This window comes from Schistocerca serialis, chromosome 1 (assembly GCF_023864345.2).
Source record: "Schistocerca serialis cubense isolate TAMUIC-IGC-003099 chromosome 1, iqSchSeri2.2, whole genome shotgun sequence".
NCBI lineage: Eukaryota > Metazoa > Arthropoda > Insecta > Orthoptera > Acrididae > Schistocerca > Schistocerca serialis.
In genome coordinates this window covers 1,166,752,059-1,166,768,686 of record NC_064638.1, presented here as the reverse complement: position 1 = coordinate 1,166,768,686, position 16,628 = coordinate 1,166,752,059, and the positions used below count along the sequence as shown (strand labels likewise).

Sequence of the window (16,628 nt, the reverse complement as noted above, 5' to 3'; positions counted from 1 at the left end):
GTGAGTTCATGTTGTAGAGTGATAGTTCATTAAGAAAACTAACAATTATTCAAAGTACAGATTTCTGATTATTTACAGAGCAACGCTTTAAACCTGCTCTGACTGATATTTACTGCTAAAAATTCTACGCCTTTAGGATGTGTAATCTAATGTGTTACTGTTTCCCCCTACGCTAGAAATACAAACTGTATTTGTGGGAAGATTTGTCACATTCCTGTCCAGTGCCACCACAATTTAGAAGGCGTTGGCCGCCCTGTTATTATGTAGCATATGTGTTGGTGGGGTGGCGGTGAGGGCGGAGGAGTAGTGTTACGGAAAATTTCGCGCTTGTGCCAGAAATGGAAAATCAGTGCAGCGAAAGAATGCTGAGCTGTCAGCATACGAAGAGCGTTAATGTGGTGATGTGCGTGCAATCACAAGCGAATGACATGAAGAGAGTACAAACTCCAAAGCGTTAAGACGCAAACACGTTTATCTGAATCCCCCTCTCCTGCCCTTGATCCTTGTATACTTGACAGGAGCAGTTTCTCTTCAGTCGTTTTCTGCTCGGGCGGTGACGCGCTTCACGCTCTAATCGCCAAGTGGTTGTATGTGTGTTCAAAGGACGTGTAAAACTTGTTTAACCAAATCGGACTGACGTAAGTCAACTCGCACGTAGCAGACGACTGACAGACAGCTGAAAAATTCCGTCCTAGTTGTCAAGAACGGTTTTCCAGAAATATGACTTCGTATAGTGGCCGCACCATGAAGTGCAACGAGGATCTCGAAAATGAGAGGAAGAAATGCACATTTGAACCACTTGAACTGACACACTTGCTTGACGGTGGCGAGGACAAGACGAAGGAGAGGAGAGACAGACGTGAGTAACCACTACTTCGGCGATTTTCATAGTCCTGATTGAAAAACATGTTAAATCCAGCACACACAGACTATAAAAATTTTTCAAGTCAAAAATGTGTTTAAAAGTAACGTAACCTTTCAGAGAGCATACTAAACCCAAAGTGTCAGTAGTATTTGGTAGACGCTTACTTCGTTTAAGAGAAGAGAAAGACAATGTAAGTGTAAAATAATCTGTCTGTTGAAATGGAGTGTAACAGTATTTTTTAATATCTGCCACAGTAGCATTGTTCATAGAATTTTCACAAAAAAATAAACACACATATCACAGGATTGTGGTGTAGTTAACATCATATTCCGTGCATCTGACAGCGCAAAGTAACGCTAAAGATGTTATTGAATGCAAACACACTGTGATCAGAGCTGTAAGTTTTCCATTCAGCCCACAAATATTTTTAGTATATTTTAGGGCTACTACACACAACGAGTAGTACCACTCTTGGAACACTAATTTTTTTCTGCTTTTGTGAATCATATCTCACCACAATTCTCTAAGAAGTTGCTAAAAATATCAACACATTTGAATCTAGTGTCGCTGTTTATTAATGACAAAAATCCCAAATGAAACGCAAAATCTCAGTTTATACATTTTATTTTCTATTTCATGCCAATCTACTTAATTTTCCCCTAATTCTGTTTCATCCATTTTAAAGGAAACAGAAAGTATAACTTGCAAATACTTGGGAAACAAATCATATATTTATTTATTTATTCACCCAGGCATCATCTTGCAGTGATGGCGGGTTTGGTGCCATAGTACAAAAAAGTATATAGCTCAAAAAACTGGCCACAGAATATATAAGCATACTTTATGAGAATAGGGGAGGTGATCAGCCATGGTCTTAATACCATTCCAGCATTTACTGGACATTATTTTGGAAAACCACAGAAATCCTAAAACAGAATTGCCAGACAAAGCAAACTCTTTCCTCTCAAATATGGAATCAACACCTTAACAACTGCTCTACCTCATTCAGTTGGTCCCTGTTGTACAATATTCTTAAATATAAACACAAGTTCTCTCTCTGTTATTTTGCACATATAGGGGGCTACCACTGTGACTTCAGAACCATGAGCTTGTTGCTATGTCCCTTGCACTAACTCCAGTCCATTTGGAAAGCTGATTTCACTTCCGTAAATGTTCTGTTATTCCCGATGCATATATTAATGTTCTTCCCTCAGTCCAACTGAAGAACTGAGTCAGCATATGCCCCCCTCCCCCCCTCTGAGGATTGAGATGTTGAATTCAGGAAAATAACAAGATATTACCATTATGGACTGCAGATTTTGGCACATGATGCAATGAGCTGTTGTAATTATCCCCTACCACTATTAACCAGCTCTGAATATTTATAGTGAAAGTTTTAGCTGTCTTTTTAAACAGATGTGTTTTAATACTGTAATTGTTTTAATCTCATTGGGCAATTTATTACACAATTTTATTCCCTCATAGAAAATGTTTTCTTGAGTTTTTTGTTTGTTTTTCCACGGTAAATTTAAATCCAAATTGGTTCTCCTTCCATGATTATTTGTAGAACTGTTAGTGAAGTACTTAGTAATGCTTCCCCTGATATGCTCAACAGATTGGTAGATGTATTCACTTGATGCATAGAGAATACCCAGTTTTTTTAACGGTTCTTGATAGTGAGTCTGATTGCTAATTCTAATGGTTATTCTTACAGTCCTTTCCTGCAGTTTAAAAACTGTGTCCATGTTTTGCACCTATGATCCCAAGAAAAGAATCCCATAACTAGGAATTGAGTGTATATAGGAATAGCATGTCACCCCAAGACATGGTGGTTGCAAACTAAATACAGAATCCTAATAGCAAAACATAGTGTGGACATTCTTTTTGCCAGAATATTAGTGTTTTCTTTCCACATTAACATCCCTAAAAGCTTCGTGTTTGTTACACAATCTATGAGTTTATCATCTATGCTTAATTCAACTGAATTGTGTTCCCTCTTTATGCTGAAGTGTGTACTATTCATTTTCCTTGTGTTAAGTCTTAATTTATTGCCTACTGGCCAACTGTAAACATCCATGAGAGTTTCATTTGCTTTCTCTAATATGAGTTTAGGTGTTTTATCAGTGAAAAAGATGTTACTGTCGTGTGCAAAGAAACTTTTTTTCTCTGTGTCTTGCACTGTCTGAAAAGGCATTGACAAATATTAAGAGTAGAAGTGGGCCAAATACACTGTCGTGAGGAACAACTATGTCCAGAAGTTTCTTTTCTGTCAATTGGATTACTAAAAATTATTGTCAGCACCCTGATTTCCAGGTAAGACTGGAACACTTGGTTGCTATTCCATATTGTTGTTGAAATTGATAAAAGAAAGACAAGCACAAAGTTGAAGAAGATAAGTGTGTGTGTGTGTGTGTGTGTGTGTGTGTGTGTGTGTGTGAGAGAGAGAGAGAGAGAGAGAGAGAGAGAGAGAGAGAGAGAGAAAGTAGCTGAAGCTGACACAGCTAACTAGTCGTAACTATTCTTAACTGTTGATACAGCAAAAATAGCATAGATATTCTAATTAAATCTGAAATAGTGGGTAATACTGATGACTAAGGTAAGAAAATGTTCCTCCACTTCCTAGATCAGGATACTGCAGGCTGGACATCAAAAGTGAAACACTGTAACAGTCAGAGAATATACAACATTACGTCACATTAGTTGTATTGCATGGATTCCGTTGAGAGGGATTCTGGGGCATAGAATAAATTCAAAGATATACATTTTTATTTGAGGGTAATACGGAAGCGTCCGATCCCACCCGTCTGCTTTGACCCATGACGTCACAAATATGGCGGAAACAAAAACAAACATACACACTTTCCACAAGAAGCCTAATGACACTATCGGGACAAGCGCGGAAAATGGGGTGTTTTGGGTGGGGGGCAAACTAAATATAAACAAATTTAGACGCCTTGCGTAGTGACAACGTGTAAGTGAAGACAGCCATGCATGAATACCCACCCACCTCCCCAGGGGTCGTAACCCCTGCAACCCATAGAAGATAAAGATGCTTCAGTAGCTGATTAGTGTTTTTTGCCTTTAAAAAAAAAATCTCACGGGATAGAACGAACAGATCAGAAAGATAAATATAATAAACTAAAACAGAAATTCGAGGAAACAGATAATTAAAACAAGTAATAAGTGTTTTTAAATTTAAAAAAAAAAGAATCGCACGAGATAGAACGAACAGACCAGAAAAGTAAATAAAATAAGATAAAACAGAACTGGAGACAGCCACACTCAAACCAAACTCCGCGCCGTCTTGACGTCACACACAACACCCTTACGTCACGGGTCAAAGCCGACGCGTGGGATCGAACGCTTCTGTCGACCCTATTTAAGTGCAATAAGGTGAAACAACTTAGCATTACAAAAGATTATTGTATTAATGCTATTTATGAAATAACATAAATAATTCATTTAAAGTGTTTCTCTGAAGATACTCTTCATGCAGTAGGAGTAGTTGCCAAATAAAAAGGTTATCAGATCATTCTTAAACTCCACTACATTATCTATGTGACATTTAACATGTTCTGGCAGATGTACTTCCTAAAGTGTGTATCAACAGGCCAAGTGCATTTTATCTTTGTATATCAGTTAATATAAACAGTCAATAACAAGCTCTCAAAAAACATTAAGCAATGGAAAATCCAGGATGGAATAATCACATTGTTATGAAAAGGATAGACTGCTACTCATTGTATAGAGATGTTGAACCACAGGCAGGCGCAACAGGACAACTCCTAAATGTCTGATATTGTGGCCAAAACATCTTCTTCTAATGTAGAAAAGACACACATGCTCACACAAACGTAACCCACACACACATGACCACTGTCTCGGGCCAATGAGGTTAGCCTCAGTGACCAGAGTGGTCTGGTGTGTGAGAGTTGCACTTGTGTGAATGTGATCTATAGTGAGGAGACTGTCCAGGATTTAGAACATTTCAGAAGTACAAGAATACACAATAAATATTTACAATGAAAAACAAACTTGGAATAATTGTCATGGATGTGGAATGAGTGCAAAAAATTTTAAACACATTTTCATTTATGAGGTAATAAACACTGAATAGAAAAATCACTTCACAACACTTACTTACAATGATCACATTACTGCATTGACTTTGTACAGAAGTCATGTTGTTGTGGTCTTCAGTCCAGAGACTAGTTTGATGCAGCTGTCCCTGCTACTCTACCCTGTGCAAGCTTCTTCATCTCTGAGTAACTACTGTAACCTACATCCTTCTGAATCTGCTAAGTGTATTCACCTCTTGATCTCCCTCTATGATTTTCACCCTTCACGCTGCCCTCCAATACTAAATTGGCGATCCCTTGATGCCTCAGAACATGTCATACCAACCGATCCATTCTTTAAGTCAAGTTGTGGCAAAAATTTCTCTTCTCCCCAATTCTGTTCAGTACCTACCCATTAGTTTCATGATCTATCCATCTAATCTTCAGCATTCTTCTGTAGCACCACATTTCTAAAGCTTCTATTCTCTTCTTGTCTAAACTATTTGTCATCCATGTTTCACTTCCATACGTTGGTTCATTACGTACAAATGCTTTCAAAAAAGACCTCCCTGACACTTAAATCTATATTCGATATCAACAAATATCTCATCTTCAGAAACGATTTCCTTGCCAGTGCCAGTCTACATTTTATATCATCTCTACTTCGACCATCAGTTATGTTGCTCCCCAAATAGCAAAACTCATCTATTATGTTAAGTGTCTCATTTCGTAATCTAATTCGACTACAATCCATTATCCTCATTTTGCTTTTGTTGGTGTTCATCTTATATCTTCCTGTAAAGACAGTGTCCATTCCGTTCACTTGCCCTTCCAGGTCCTTTGCTGTCTCTGACAGAATTAAAATGTCGTCAGCAAACCTCAAAGTTTTTATTTCTTGTCCATTCCTACTCAAAAATTTTCTTTTGTTTCCTTTATTGCGTGATCAATATACAGATTGAATACCAGTGGGGATAGGCTACTACCCTGTCCAACCATTGCTTCCCTTTCATGCCGCTCGACTCTTATAACTACCGTCTGGTTTCTAAGCAAATTGTAAATAGCTTTTCACTCCCTGTATTTCTTTCTCTAAGTCTACAATTGCTAGAAATGTAGGTTTGCCTTTCCTTAATCTATCTTCCAAGATAAGTTGTAGGGTCAGTGTTGCCTTTCGTGTTCTAACATTTCTATGGAATCCGAACTTATCTTATCTGAGGTTGGCTTCTACCAGCTTTTCCATTTGTCTGTAAAGAATTTGTGTTAATATTTTGCAGCCATGACTTATTAAACTGTTGGTTCAGTAATTTTCAGACCTGTCAACAGCTGCTCTCTTTGGGATTGGAATAATTATATTCTTCTTGTAGTCTGAGGGTATTTCACCTGTCTCATACATCTTGCTCACCAGATGGTAGAGTATTGTCATGGTTAGCTCTCCCAAGGCTATCAAAAGTTCTAATGGAATGTTGTCTACTCTTGGGGCCTTTTTTCGACTTAGGTCTTAAAAGTGCTCTGTCAAATTCTGCACGCAGTATCATATCTCTCATTTCATCTTCATTTACTTCCTCTTCCATTTCCATAATATTGCGCTCAAGTACATCGCCCTTGAATAGACCTTCTGTATACTCCTTCCACCTTTCTGCTTTCCCTTCTTTGCTTAAAACTGATTTTCCATCTGAGCTCTTGATATTCATACAAGTGGTTCTCTTTTCTCAAAAGGTCTCTTTAATTTTCCTGTGGACAGTATCTATCTTGCCCCCTAGTGATATATTCCTCTACATCCTTACATTTGTCCTCCAACCATCCCTACTTAGCCATTTTGCACTTGCAGTCGATCTCATTTTTGAGACATTTGTATTCCTTTTCACCTGCTTCATTTACTGCATTTTTAAATTTTCTCCTTTCATCAATTAAATTCATTATCTGTTCTGTTACCCAAGGATTTCTACTAGCCCTCATCTTTTTACCTACTTGATCCTCTGCTGTCTTTAGTATTTCATCTCCAAAGCTACCCATTCTTCTTATACTGTATTCCTTTCCCCTGTTCTTGTCAACCATTGCCTGATGCTTTCACTGAAGCTCTCAGCAATCTCTGACTCTTCCTACTATCCAGGTCCCACCCCCTTAATTTCCTATCTTTATTGAATTTATTCAGTTTTAATCTAATTGTGATCAGAGGCCACACCTGGCCCTGGAAATGTCTTACAGTTTAAAGTCTGGTTCCTAAATCTCTGTCTAACTATTATATAATCAGTCTCAAATCTTGCAGTGTCTCCAGGTCTCTTCCACATATACAACCTTCTTTTATGATTCTTAAACCAAGTGTTAGTGATGATTAAATTATGCTCTGTGCAATATTCTACCAGGCGGCTTCCTCTTTCATTGCTTACACCCTTTCCACATTCACCTACTACTTTTCCTTCTCTTCTTTTTCCTACTATCTAATTCCAAACCCCCGTGACTATTAAATTTTTGCCCCCCTTCAGTATCTGAATAATTTCTTTTATCGCATCATACATTTCTTCAATCTCTTCATCATGTGCGGAGCTAGTTGGCAAATAAACTTGTACTACTGTGGATGGCGTGGGCTTTGTGCATATCTTGGCTACAATAATGCGTTCACTATGCTGTTTGTAATAGCTTACCCGCGCTCCTATTTTTTTATTCATTATTAAACCTACTCCTGCATTACCCCTATTTGACAAGAAGTCTTGTTCCCCCTGTCATCAAACTTCACTAATTCCCACTGTATCTAAAATTAACCTATCCATTTCTCTTTTTAAATTTTCTAACCTACTTGCCCTTTAAGGGGATCTATAGAACGCCAGTTTTCTTTCTCCTTATAACGATGTCCTCCTGAGTAGTGCTTGCCTGGATCCAAATACAGGAATATTTTATCCAAAAGGAAACCATCATTATTAAGCTGCACGCCCTCGAGAAAAATTACTGCTGTAGTTTCCCTTTGCTTTCAGCCGTTCGCAGTACCACAACAGCAAGGCCCTTTTGGTTAGTGTTACAAGGCCAGATCAGTCAATCATCCAGACTGTTGCCCCTGCAACTACTGAAACAGCTACTGCCCATCTTCAGGAACCACACATTTCTCTGGCCTCTCGACAAATACCCCTCCATTGTGGTTGCACCTATGGTATGACTATCTGTACCGCTGAGGCATAAAAGTCTCCCCACCACTGGCAACGTCCATGGTTAATGGGGGTAGGAAAGAAGTCATATTGAGCTAATATTCACATTATTTTATATTGTTGGTAAAACACAAGCTCGCGCACACACACACACACACACACACACACACACACACACACACACACACACACACCAGTCGTTTGCACATTTATCAATGGAGTAGGAGGAGTTGGTCACCGTTAAATCCTTTAGATTCCTTGTAAACTAAATTTGATTGTTAGTTAAACGTTTTGTGGCTGCTGGCAAGTTGTTGAATGTGTGTGTGTTGCTGAATAATGGACTCCTTTCTGGATCAAAGTTAGTGACTTTAAATCTTTGTGACGATTATTCTTCTTTCTATTAATGATTCCATGAATTGAGCTGTTGGTTTTAAAAAGAGATATATATTTAATTATAAATTCCATTAAGGAATAAATATTTTTGGAAATGGTAGTTAATATTTTTAGTTCCATAAACAGGTTTTCCAGAGTGTTTTTGAGTTCACACCACAAATAATTCTTATTGCACATTTTGTACCCAGAAAACTATAGCTTGGCTTAATGAAGTTACTCCAAAAAATAATACCATGCGATATTATGCAATGAAAGTAAGCATAGTATGTCAGGCTTTTCATTTTTATATCCCTATGTCTGACAACACTCACACTGCGAATATACAGATTTGTTTAGGTGCTTCTGCAGTTCTGTGGTGTGCTCCTCCCAGTTGAATTTATCATGCTGTAATCCCAAGGATTTAACAGACTCCACTTCTGTTTGTCGTCATATTTTAAGCATATACTGGTGGGAAACCTCTTACAAGTTCTGAATTGCATTAGTGACAAAGAATTGGGTTAGGGACCATTTATTAATGTTGATGAAAATTTCATTAACTTATCTTTCTAAGATAACACTTGATTTGCTATTTATTGCAATGATTGTATCATCTGCAAACAAAACAAACTTGGCATCCGCAGATGTTACTGATGAAAGATCTTTGATATACACAAGAAAAAGAAAGGGCCCTAAGACAGAGCCTTGTGGGACACAACATGTAATTAGTTCCTAGTTGGATGATGCCTGACAGCTTCATTCACGTCTCTTTCCTAATGACACCCTTCGTTTTCTGCCAGAGATATAGCTATTAAGCTATTTTGCAGCATTTCCTGTTACACAACAATATTCTAAGTTACTTAAAAGGATACTGTGATTTACACTGTCAGATGCCTTTGACACATTGCAAAATGCACCAGTAGCTTGTAATTTATTGTCTAATGAATTAAGTATATTTACACTGTATTTGTAGATAGCAAACTCAAAATCAGAACACTTTAGAAATCCTTCTCATCCCCTCTGGTAAGTCGTCACTGACCTACTGTTCTGGGTGGCTGGCCAAGCTGACTAGTGCAGCTAGAGATAGCAGTCCTGTGTGTGTCAGGTACGCCTGCTCATGTGAATATGTGTGTGTGTGTGTGTGTGTGTGTGTGTGTGTGTGTGTGTGTGTGTGTGTGTTTCGTTTCTGAAGAAGGCTTTGGCCGAAAGCTCAGTGTATAACAGTTTTTTCACTGTGCCTGTCTGAAACTCAGCATGTCGTATTTACAGTGAGTAGCAGTCTATACTTTTCATAACTGTTGATATTCCAATCTGGACCTTTCACTTTTATCAGAATAATTGAGGCTGTTGAAGAAGGAGTGACTAGTTGTGGTGCAATGAACCCTCCACCATGCACCATACTGTGACTTGTGGAGTGTGTATGTAGATGTAGATCCAGTTTGATACATAAGCATTATCAGGAAGGCTTCTAAGGAAAGGCAAATACTGCACATTAGTTACAGAGGAAATCATAAATATGCAGATAAACAAAAGCTAAGAGAAGGATGCTTCACTGCCCTCCAGCATTTCAGGAAGCCTTCAGTAACTAACAAACCACGGTAATGTCATGAGACATCTCTAAAGCCCAGAATGAGATTTTCACTCTGCAATGGAGTGTGCGCTGATATGAAACTTCCTGGCAGATCGAAACTGTGTGCCGGACCGAGACTTGAACTCGGGACCTTTGCCTTTTGTGGGCAAGTGTTCTACCATCTGAGCTACCCAAGCATGACTCACGCCCCATCCTCACAGCTTTATGCCTGCCAGTACCTCGTCTCTTACCTTCCAAACTTTACAGAAGCTCTCCTGCGAACCTTGCAGAACTAGCACTCCTGAAAGAAATGAGAGCTTCTGTAAAGTTTGGAAGGTAGGAGACGAGGCACTGGTAGACGTAAAGCTGTGAGGATGTGGCATGAGTCATGCTTGGGTAGCCCAGATGGTAGAGCACTTGCCCGCGAAAGTCAAAGGTCCTGAGTTTGAGTCTCAGTCCGGCACACAGTTTTGATCTGCCAGGAAGTTTCATCTCTAAAGCCCTTAGTCGTATTCTAAAACTACTAGTGGCTAGGTTTTGTATTTGTTTCAGTCTGCGGGCCCCGACAAAACTAATGTTCCTGTGCTGCACTGTGAAAGGCAGTGTAAAGACAGCTTAATTGTTGTCACTGGAGCACACTGACCACATTGAAACTGCCGGTCAGGTGCCTTAGCATCGCGCAGTTAGCTTGTAGAGTCGCGTGCTATTGTTGTATTGAAAAACGGCAGTAAGATACTGCCACATGAGGATGCAGGATGTCAGTGATACACTGTTGGCCGTCAGAGTTCCCTCAATCACTGCTGCCTGTGCTCTGAAGTCCTATCTGATACTTCCAAATACAGTGATGCCAGGAGTAGCCCTGCTGCTGTGTCTCTACAGATTATTGGAAAAAATGGGACCTCCCACCAGGTCACCAACATACTCACTGATGATGATCATCCAGGGGTAGTGCAGAACACAATACAATGCCACTGATCAGCAGTCCACAGTTCCTGGTCAGAGCTCTACACCAAACACAGCTGTTTGTGTTGTGATGTTAATGGCAGCCTACTCATGAGACAGTAAGGCAGTAATTCTCTAGTCTGGCTTCTGCTAGCCTCTGATCGAGGCTGCAGCATGTCACAGAGTGTTGCAGGGAGTTCACTTGTTCTTGGATAGCAGGTGTTGACATTAAGGGGTTCCAATTTGCTCGGTGCACAGTACCATGATCCCCCCCCCCCCCCCCCCCCCCCTGTTTTCGCCAGATATGGTTGGTTGGAATCTTGACGACAGTACGCCTGCACTCGCATTCACATGCAGTGAATGCCCCAAAAATCTTGAGATTACACAAATCAACTAGCTAACCAGATGTAGATCTGTGATGATGCACCTTTCAAACACTGTCTGGTAATGAAGTCACACTGTCTCACATGAAATCGTGGTATCTCTGTGTTCTTCAAAGTGATCACTCAACATCTGACACTGTTTATGCCCCTCATATACTCTTCTAGGCTTGGTAGCAACACTAAACACAAACAATACTAATGGAGTCTGGAGGCCATTCTACCCGTCACAGAGACCTGCAACTTCAATGACTTTTGTATCTGCCAATGGTGTTTGTATACAAAGTTGTGTTGAGATCTGACCGTGTCTTCTGGGTGTTTCACTTATTTTGTAAGGAATTGTATATCACAATTAACTTTTATTCTTTCCTCTTATAGTTGTTGATATACCTGTAAATTTTACAGCCTCTTTAAATAAACAAGTGGATTATGCAAATGTTGATGTAAGTTAGAACTGGAGTGTCACTCAGACTGTTACTCAGTCACCACTCTTTAAAATGCTTCCCACTGCAGGAGTGTATACACGTTTTGTGTACCTGCAGAAAAATGTGCATTGCAGGAATTTATTGCATCTCATGTATTGGTGTAGCCTACTGAAAGTGTTAAGATTCTGGAGCACCAAACACTTTATTGATGGCTGTATATGAAAACTAGCTGACAAACTGGGCATTACCCGTGTATTCATTTTGCCAATTTTCAATCAAAAATGAAAACAAGAAATGAACTATGCTTCTAGTGTAATATAAAAAAAATTCATTTCCAGGTATTTGTGAAAATACATTTGAAATAATAAAATAATTGTACAGAGAAATATGCATAATGTCTTCCTGTGTCTGCAATGTGATTTCGTAAACATCTCTACGCATTGCCTTTTCGTAGCTCTATAGACAGCTGTTTCCCTTGCATACAGCCATTTGTGCTTCGTAGTTGAAAGCTGTCAAGAGCACCACCAGCTGTCGGGGATTTTCTTAAGTTGATTCAACAGTAGCAGTGTCTTAGTGGCAAAGAAAAAAATGTATTAAAATGTCCTGCGTGATGTAGCAATTTTTCACTCATCTCATTGTTTATGATGTCATACCTCCTGAAAACTATGATGGGTAGATGGTCGTACCCTAACAGTGATTATTGCGTCACAGTAAGGGACATGTGCACCAAGTTTGGTTTAAATTCGTCCTGTGGTTTAGGAGGAGATGAGGAAAACACACACACACATTTTTAATAATATTCTGTCATATCTGGATGTGCATTAAGCAATCATAAACATGTCATTTTTTACTCAAGTCAATAGTTGGCAAATATATTTATTTAGAGTGGCATTGGAATCCATAGGCACATAAATAACCTCTTAAGAGGCATGGAGAAAACTTAAAAACAAATGTTGCAGGTATGCCACTGATATAAAATTATGAAACATAACTGCTTGCCAGTACTTAAGCCTACCTACACTACTGCCAGTAGGTGTATATACGAGGGACTGTAAAAAATGGTCTTTACTTTTCATTCTGCAACACGAAAAAGGGTGTCTGGCATGTACCTTACTTTTCATCCTAGTCTCGGTCCTTTTCAATGCACGTGGACCAGTGATCCAGAAACTTGCATGTTCAAAGAAGGTTTTCAGTTGATTGCAAAACCACTTTTGCACTGCTTTCTGCACCTGCACATCTGAGGAAAATCAGTGATCTTACAAAGCATTCTTGAGAAGCCCAAACATATTAAAGTTGGAGAGAGCAAGATCTTTGAATGTAGGGAGGGTGTTCCAGCAGTTCAAAATACAGTTTCTTGATGGCATCAGCGATGTGGTGAGCTGTGTACTGGTGGATGTTGACATCCAACAGTAGCACATTCTTGACAACAGACTGTATCATCTGGTGAGAATTGATAGCTTTAGCTTATTTTCCAACAATTCACTGTAAGACATTTTGCTGATGGTTGTTCCCTTTGTCATGGCCTCTCCTAGTTTAGATCCATTAGCAATGCAAAAAATTGCATGCATAGCCTTTCCTGCTGATTGCAGAGTCTTCAGTTTTTTCGTATTTGGTGATACAGCGTGTTTCTACACCATACTTTGATGTTTTGACTCTGGCTTATAGTGGTAAACTCACATTTCATCAAAAGTGAATCACCTTCGCTGTTGAAACAGTTGGGTAAGAATAGGAATGTCAACATATTGCGCCTTGAGTTCTTAAGTAAGCTGTCTTGATACCCACTGTGCTTAAATGCTGTGGTTCAGTATCAGTTATAGATGATTTGATAGGCAGAACCATGACCTACATTTGAAGAAGATGCTGCCGTGTCAATAGTAACCTGACTATCTGCTAAACTCATCTCCTGAACTCGTTGAGTCTTTCAGGCCACGGTGAATGTTGATGGGCATCCTGCTCCCTCTTCATGTGTCACACTAGTCTAGCAACTTTCAGACATCTCAATCAGCAAATAAACACTGCCATGACATAGTACAGTCCCTGTATTGTGCTGAAAGTCTATGAAGAATTTCAGCTCCTTTCACACCATGCAACCAAAGATCATCACACATCTTTGGTGCAAACTAGTAGTAGAGTGGACATGTTAATGGTGTAACTAAGAGAATGCAGTTAATGTGTTTGGCATTGAAAGTCACATGCATGACTGCAGTGGTACAACTGTACGCATGCATGCGCAGAAGGTAGTGCGAGAAATTTAACGGTATCTTATGATGAAAGTATAGCTAATTTATTGACTATCCTGCGTAAAAGTACAAGATGCTCCACTAGCTTTCAGAACTATTCTCTGTATGGGGAAGGAGGATTAGGTTGGCGAGGTTAATAAGGAAGGGTAGGTCTCCAGGATGAGAGGAACGAGTCTACCCTCATCTTACAACAGGTCGGACAGCATGCTTGAGACAGATGCTGATGCCTAGCCGCCTCCACAAATATCTATGATGAAAATCAGGCATCAGATGAATCCTGACATGCAGTGAAGAGACCCCAATGCCATTAACATGAATTCCATTTTAAGGATTAACTTGTCCATCTTCTTTGTGGACTATGATACTGCAGCATTTGTACTGCTGTTCATAATGAGGAACTAGATTGATCAGTTATTTATTGTCCGAATTGACACAGAGCTACCAGTTGCACTCCTGTTCTGTTGCAGTCTCGTCATTGTGCCCACAAGCTCTAATTTGTCTGTAGTGATTGTCACCTGGTACTGTTGATCTCACACAACCACTATGAGGCAGAACTTCGCATGCTGACAGCCCTTCTTGCAGTAACATATCAGTACAACAACGGTTGAGCATGAAGTTACTCTGCGATGCGTGTTTATAGACATAGTGTGGCCTACTGAAATGTGCTGAAAATTTGTACACATCGTGTACTTTTATGCCGGTGGCTGTATGCAGCTATTTTCTGTAGTCAAAAGAATACTGAGAAAAGATTTTAGACTAGTCGTGAAGGTGGTCAAAAATCTTTGCTAAGAATTTTATGTCTGAATGACTCTGTGATTGGGGGAATTAGTTCTGTAGGCCAGCAAGAAATTCATTAACAACTTGATTTCATCCATGATGATTCAGAATTTTGACTCCATGAAAGTTTTTGCTGGAAGAAAGTTTCTCGTGTCAGTGTCTTTGGATAAAATATTCTCTGTCTTGTCACACCTGATTTGGGTGTGAGCATGACCTTTCAATGGCTTTCCCGTTCCTGTCGTAAGAGTCGACTAGAAGGAGTCTCACACTTTCCGGTCCTATAAGTTCAAGTCCCATTTTATGGTTTGACGTGCCACTTCCCAAATTCTACAGAAGTGCGGGCCATATGGGGAAGGACACCTTACGAGGTGCATGAGTTATTCATAGTGTCCTTAGATTTGACCTCCTGAACCTCTTGTCACCTGCAATTCAACTATTTGGGCAAGGACACTTTCCTGGGTATGTCATCTTCTTCCATTGTCTCCTGTCCTCTTTCGCCCCCATGACAGTATTGGATTTCTCTGCACCAAATATCTAACACAGTAGCCAGTCCATTGTGCTGGGGCCATCATATACCCATTTAGTGGTAGCCCCCTGACAACACAGGAATTGCACTGCTGATGCCTGAGCTGTAAATTCCCCATGTATGCCAAGGAGTAGATGCCTGTCTTCCTGGGGCACCAGGACTCCCTGCAACGGCCATCATGCCAGGTGGCCTTTGCTGTGGCTGGGTGGCACCCGTGGGGAGAGCCCGTGATCAGAGTGCGTGGCATCAGGGCGGATGACCCGCAATGAAGTGGACTAAGTCATCTCGTGCTGGTGTCTGTACGGCGCCAGCAGAGTCTAAGAAGGGCAAGATTGAGTACAATGCTGACAGATATAATCTAAATCACTTCCCTCTTGCACTACAAGATGGGAGAAACTTAGGGCTACAGAAAGAAGAGAGCCATATTCGCCTTCGTATTTAGTCTGCAGCAGAATGGATGGGGACTCCTTTCTAACTATGAAGCCTCAATTTTTTGTTGAACATCTTGAGGATAAGTTTAGGGAAGTGACAGCGCTGTCCAAGATGAGAAGTGGTGCAGTCTTGATTCAGACAGTATCCCCAGCCGAGTTCCAGGTGTTACTTGCTTGTGACCAGCTGGGTGATATTCCTGTTTCCGTCACTCCCCATAAAAGCCTCAACATGATTGAGGGGATTATTTTCCATAGCGACCTCCTCTTGCAGTCTGACGACGAGCTCCACGCCAGTCTAGAATGGAGGGGTGTTCATTTCATCCGGTGCATTTACAGATGACCCAAAGACAACAGGGTTGCTACCAATGCCTTCATCTTGGCCTTTGAGGGTGATTCATTGCCTGAAAAGGTCAAGGTGATGGTTTATTGCTGTGACATTAAAGCATACGTCCCTCCCCCTATGCGATGCTTTAAGTGCTGGAAATTCAGGCACATGTCTTCCCGCTGCACTTCCAGCACCACATGTCGAGACTGTGGACGTTCACCGCATCCAGATACTCACTGTGCGTCTCCTCCCACTTGTATCAACTGTAGAGAGCAGCACTCCCCCCGCTTGCCAAACTGCACAGTACCCATTTTTGGAGCAAGCCCCCCCCCCCCCCCCCAAACGCAGGGGACATCGGTCCCCTCCACCCAGCCAGAGAAGCAACAGCCTCCTCTGGCTACTCTCATGCAGAAGGGGTCCCTTGGGACCCTCTCTCCGAAGGTATCCACTAATGCCACAGCACACACGCGCCAGTGGCTAAAGGAGCCAAAAGCTGCTGGACGAAGAGCTTCACGGTCTTCCTCTGTACCTGAAGCTACTTTAGAAAGTCCTCCCAGCAAGCCCCTAAGGAGAAGCGAGAGGGCAA

The 16,628-nt window shown here is 40.6% G+C and overlaps 1 protein-coding gene across 1 annotated transcript in view; it reads left to right on the top strand.

Annotated features, from left to right (window-relative positions):
* The first annotated feature begins 282 nt into the window (after positions 1 to 282).
* Positions 283 to 16,628, top strand: part of LOC126418429 (probable peroxisomal acyl-coenzyme A oxidase 1) — a 93,969-nt gene continuing 77,623 nt past the window's right edge. Inside the window, exon 1 of the mRNA XM_050085191.1 lies at positions 283 to 859. Coding sequence (XP_049941148.1) covers positions 721 to 859 — 139 coding nt within the window. The 5' untranslated portion in view covers positions 283 to 720. The remainder of the gene's footprint in view (positions 860 to 16,628) is intronic.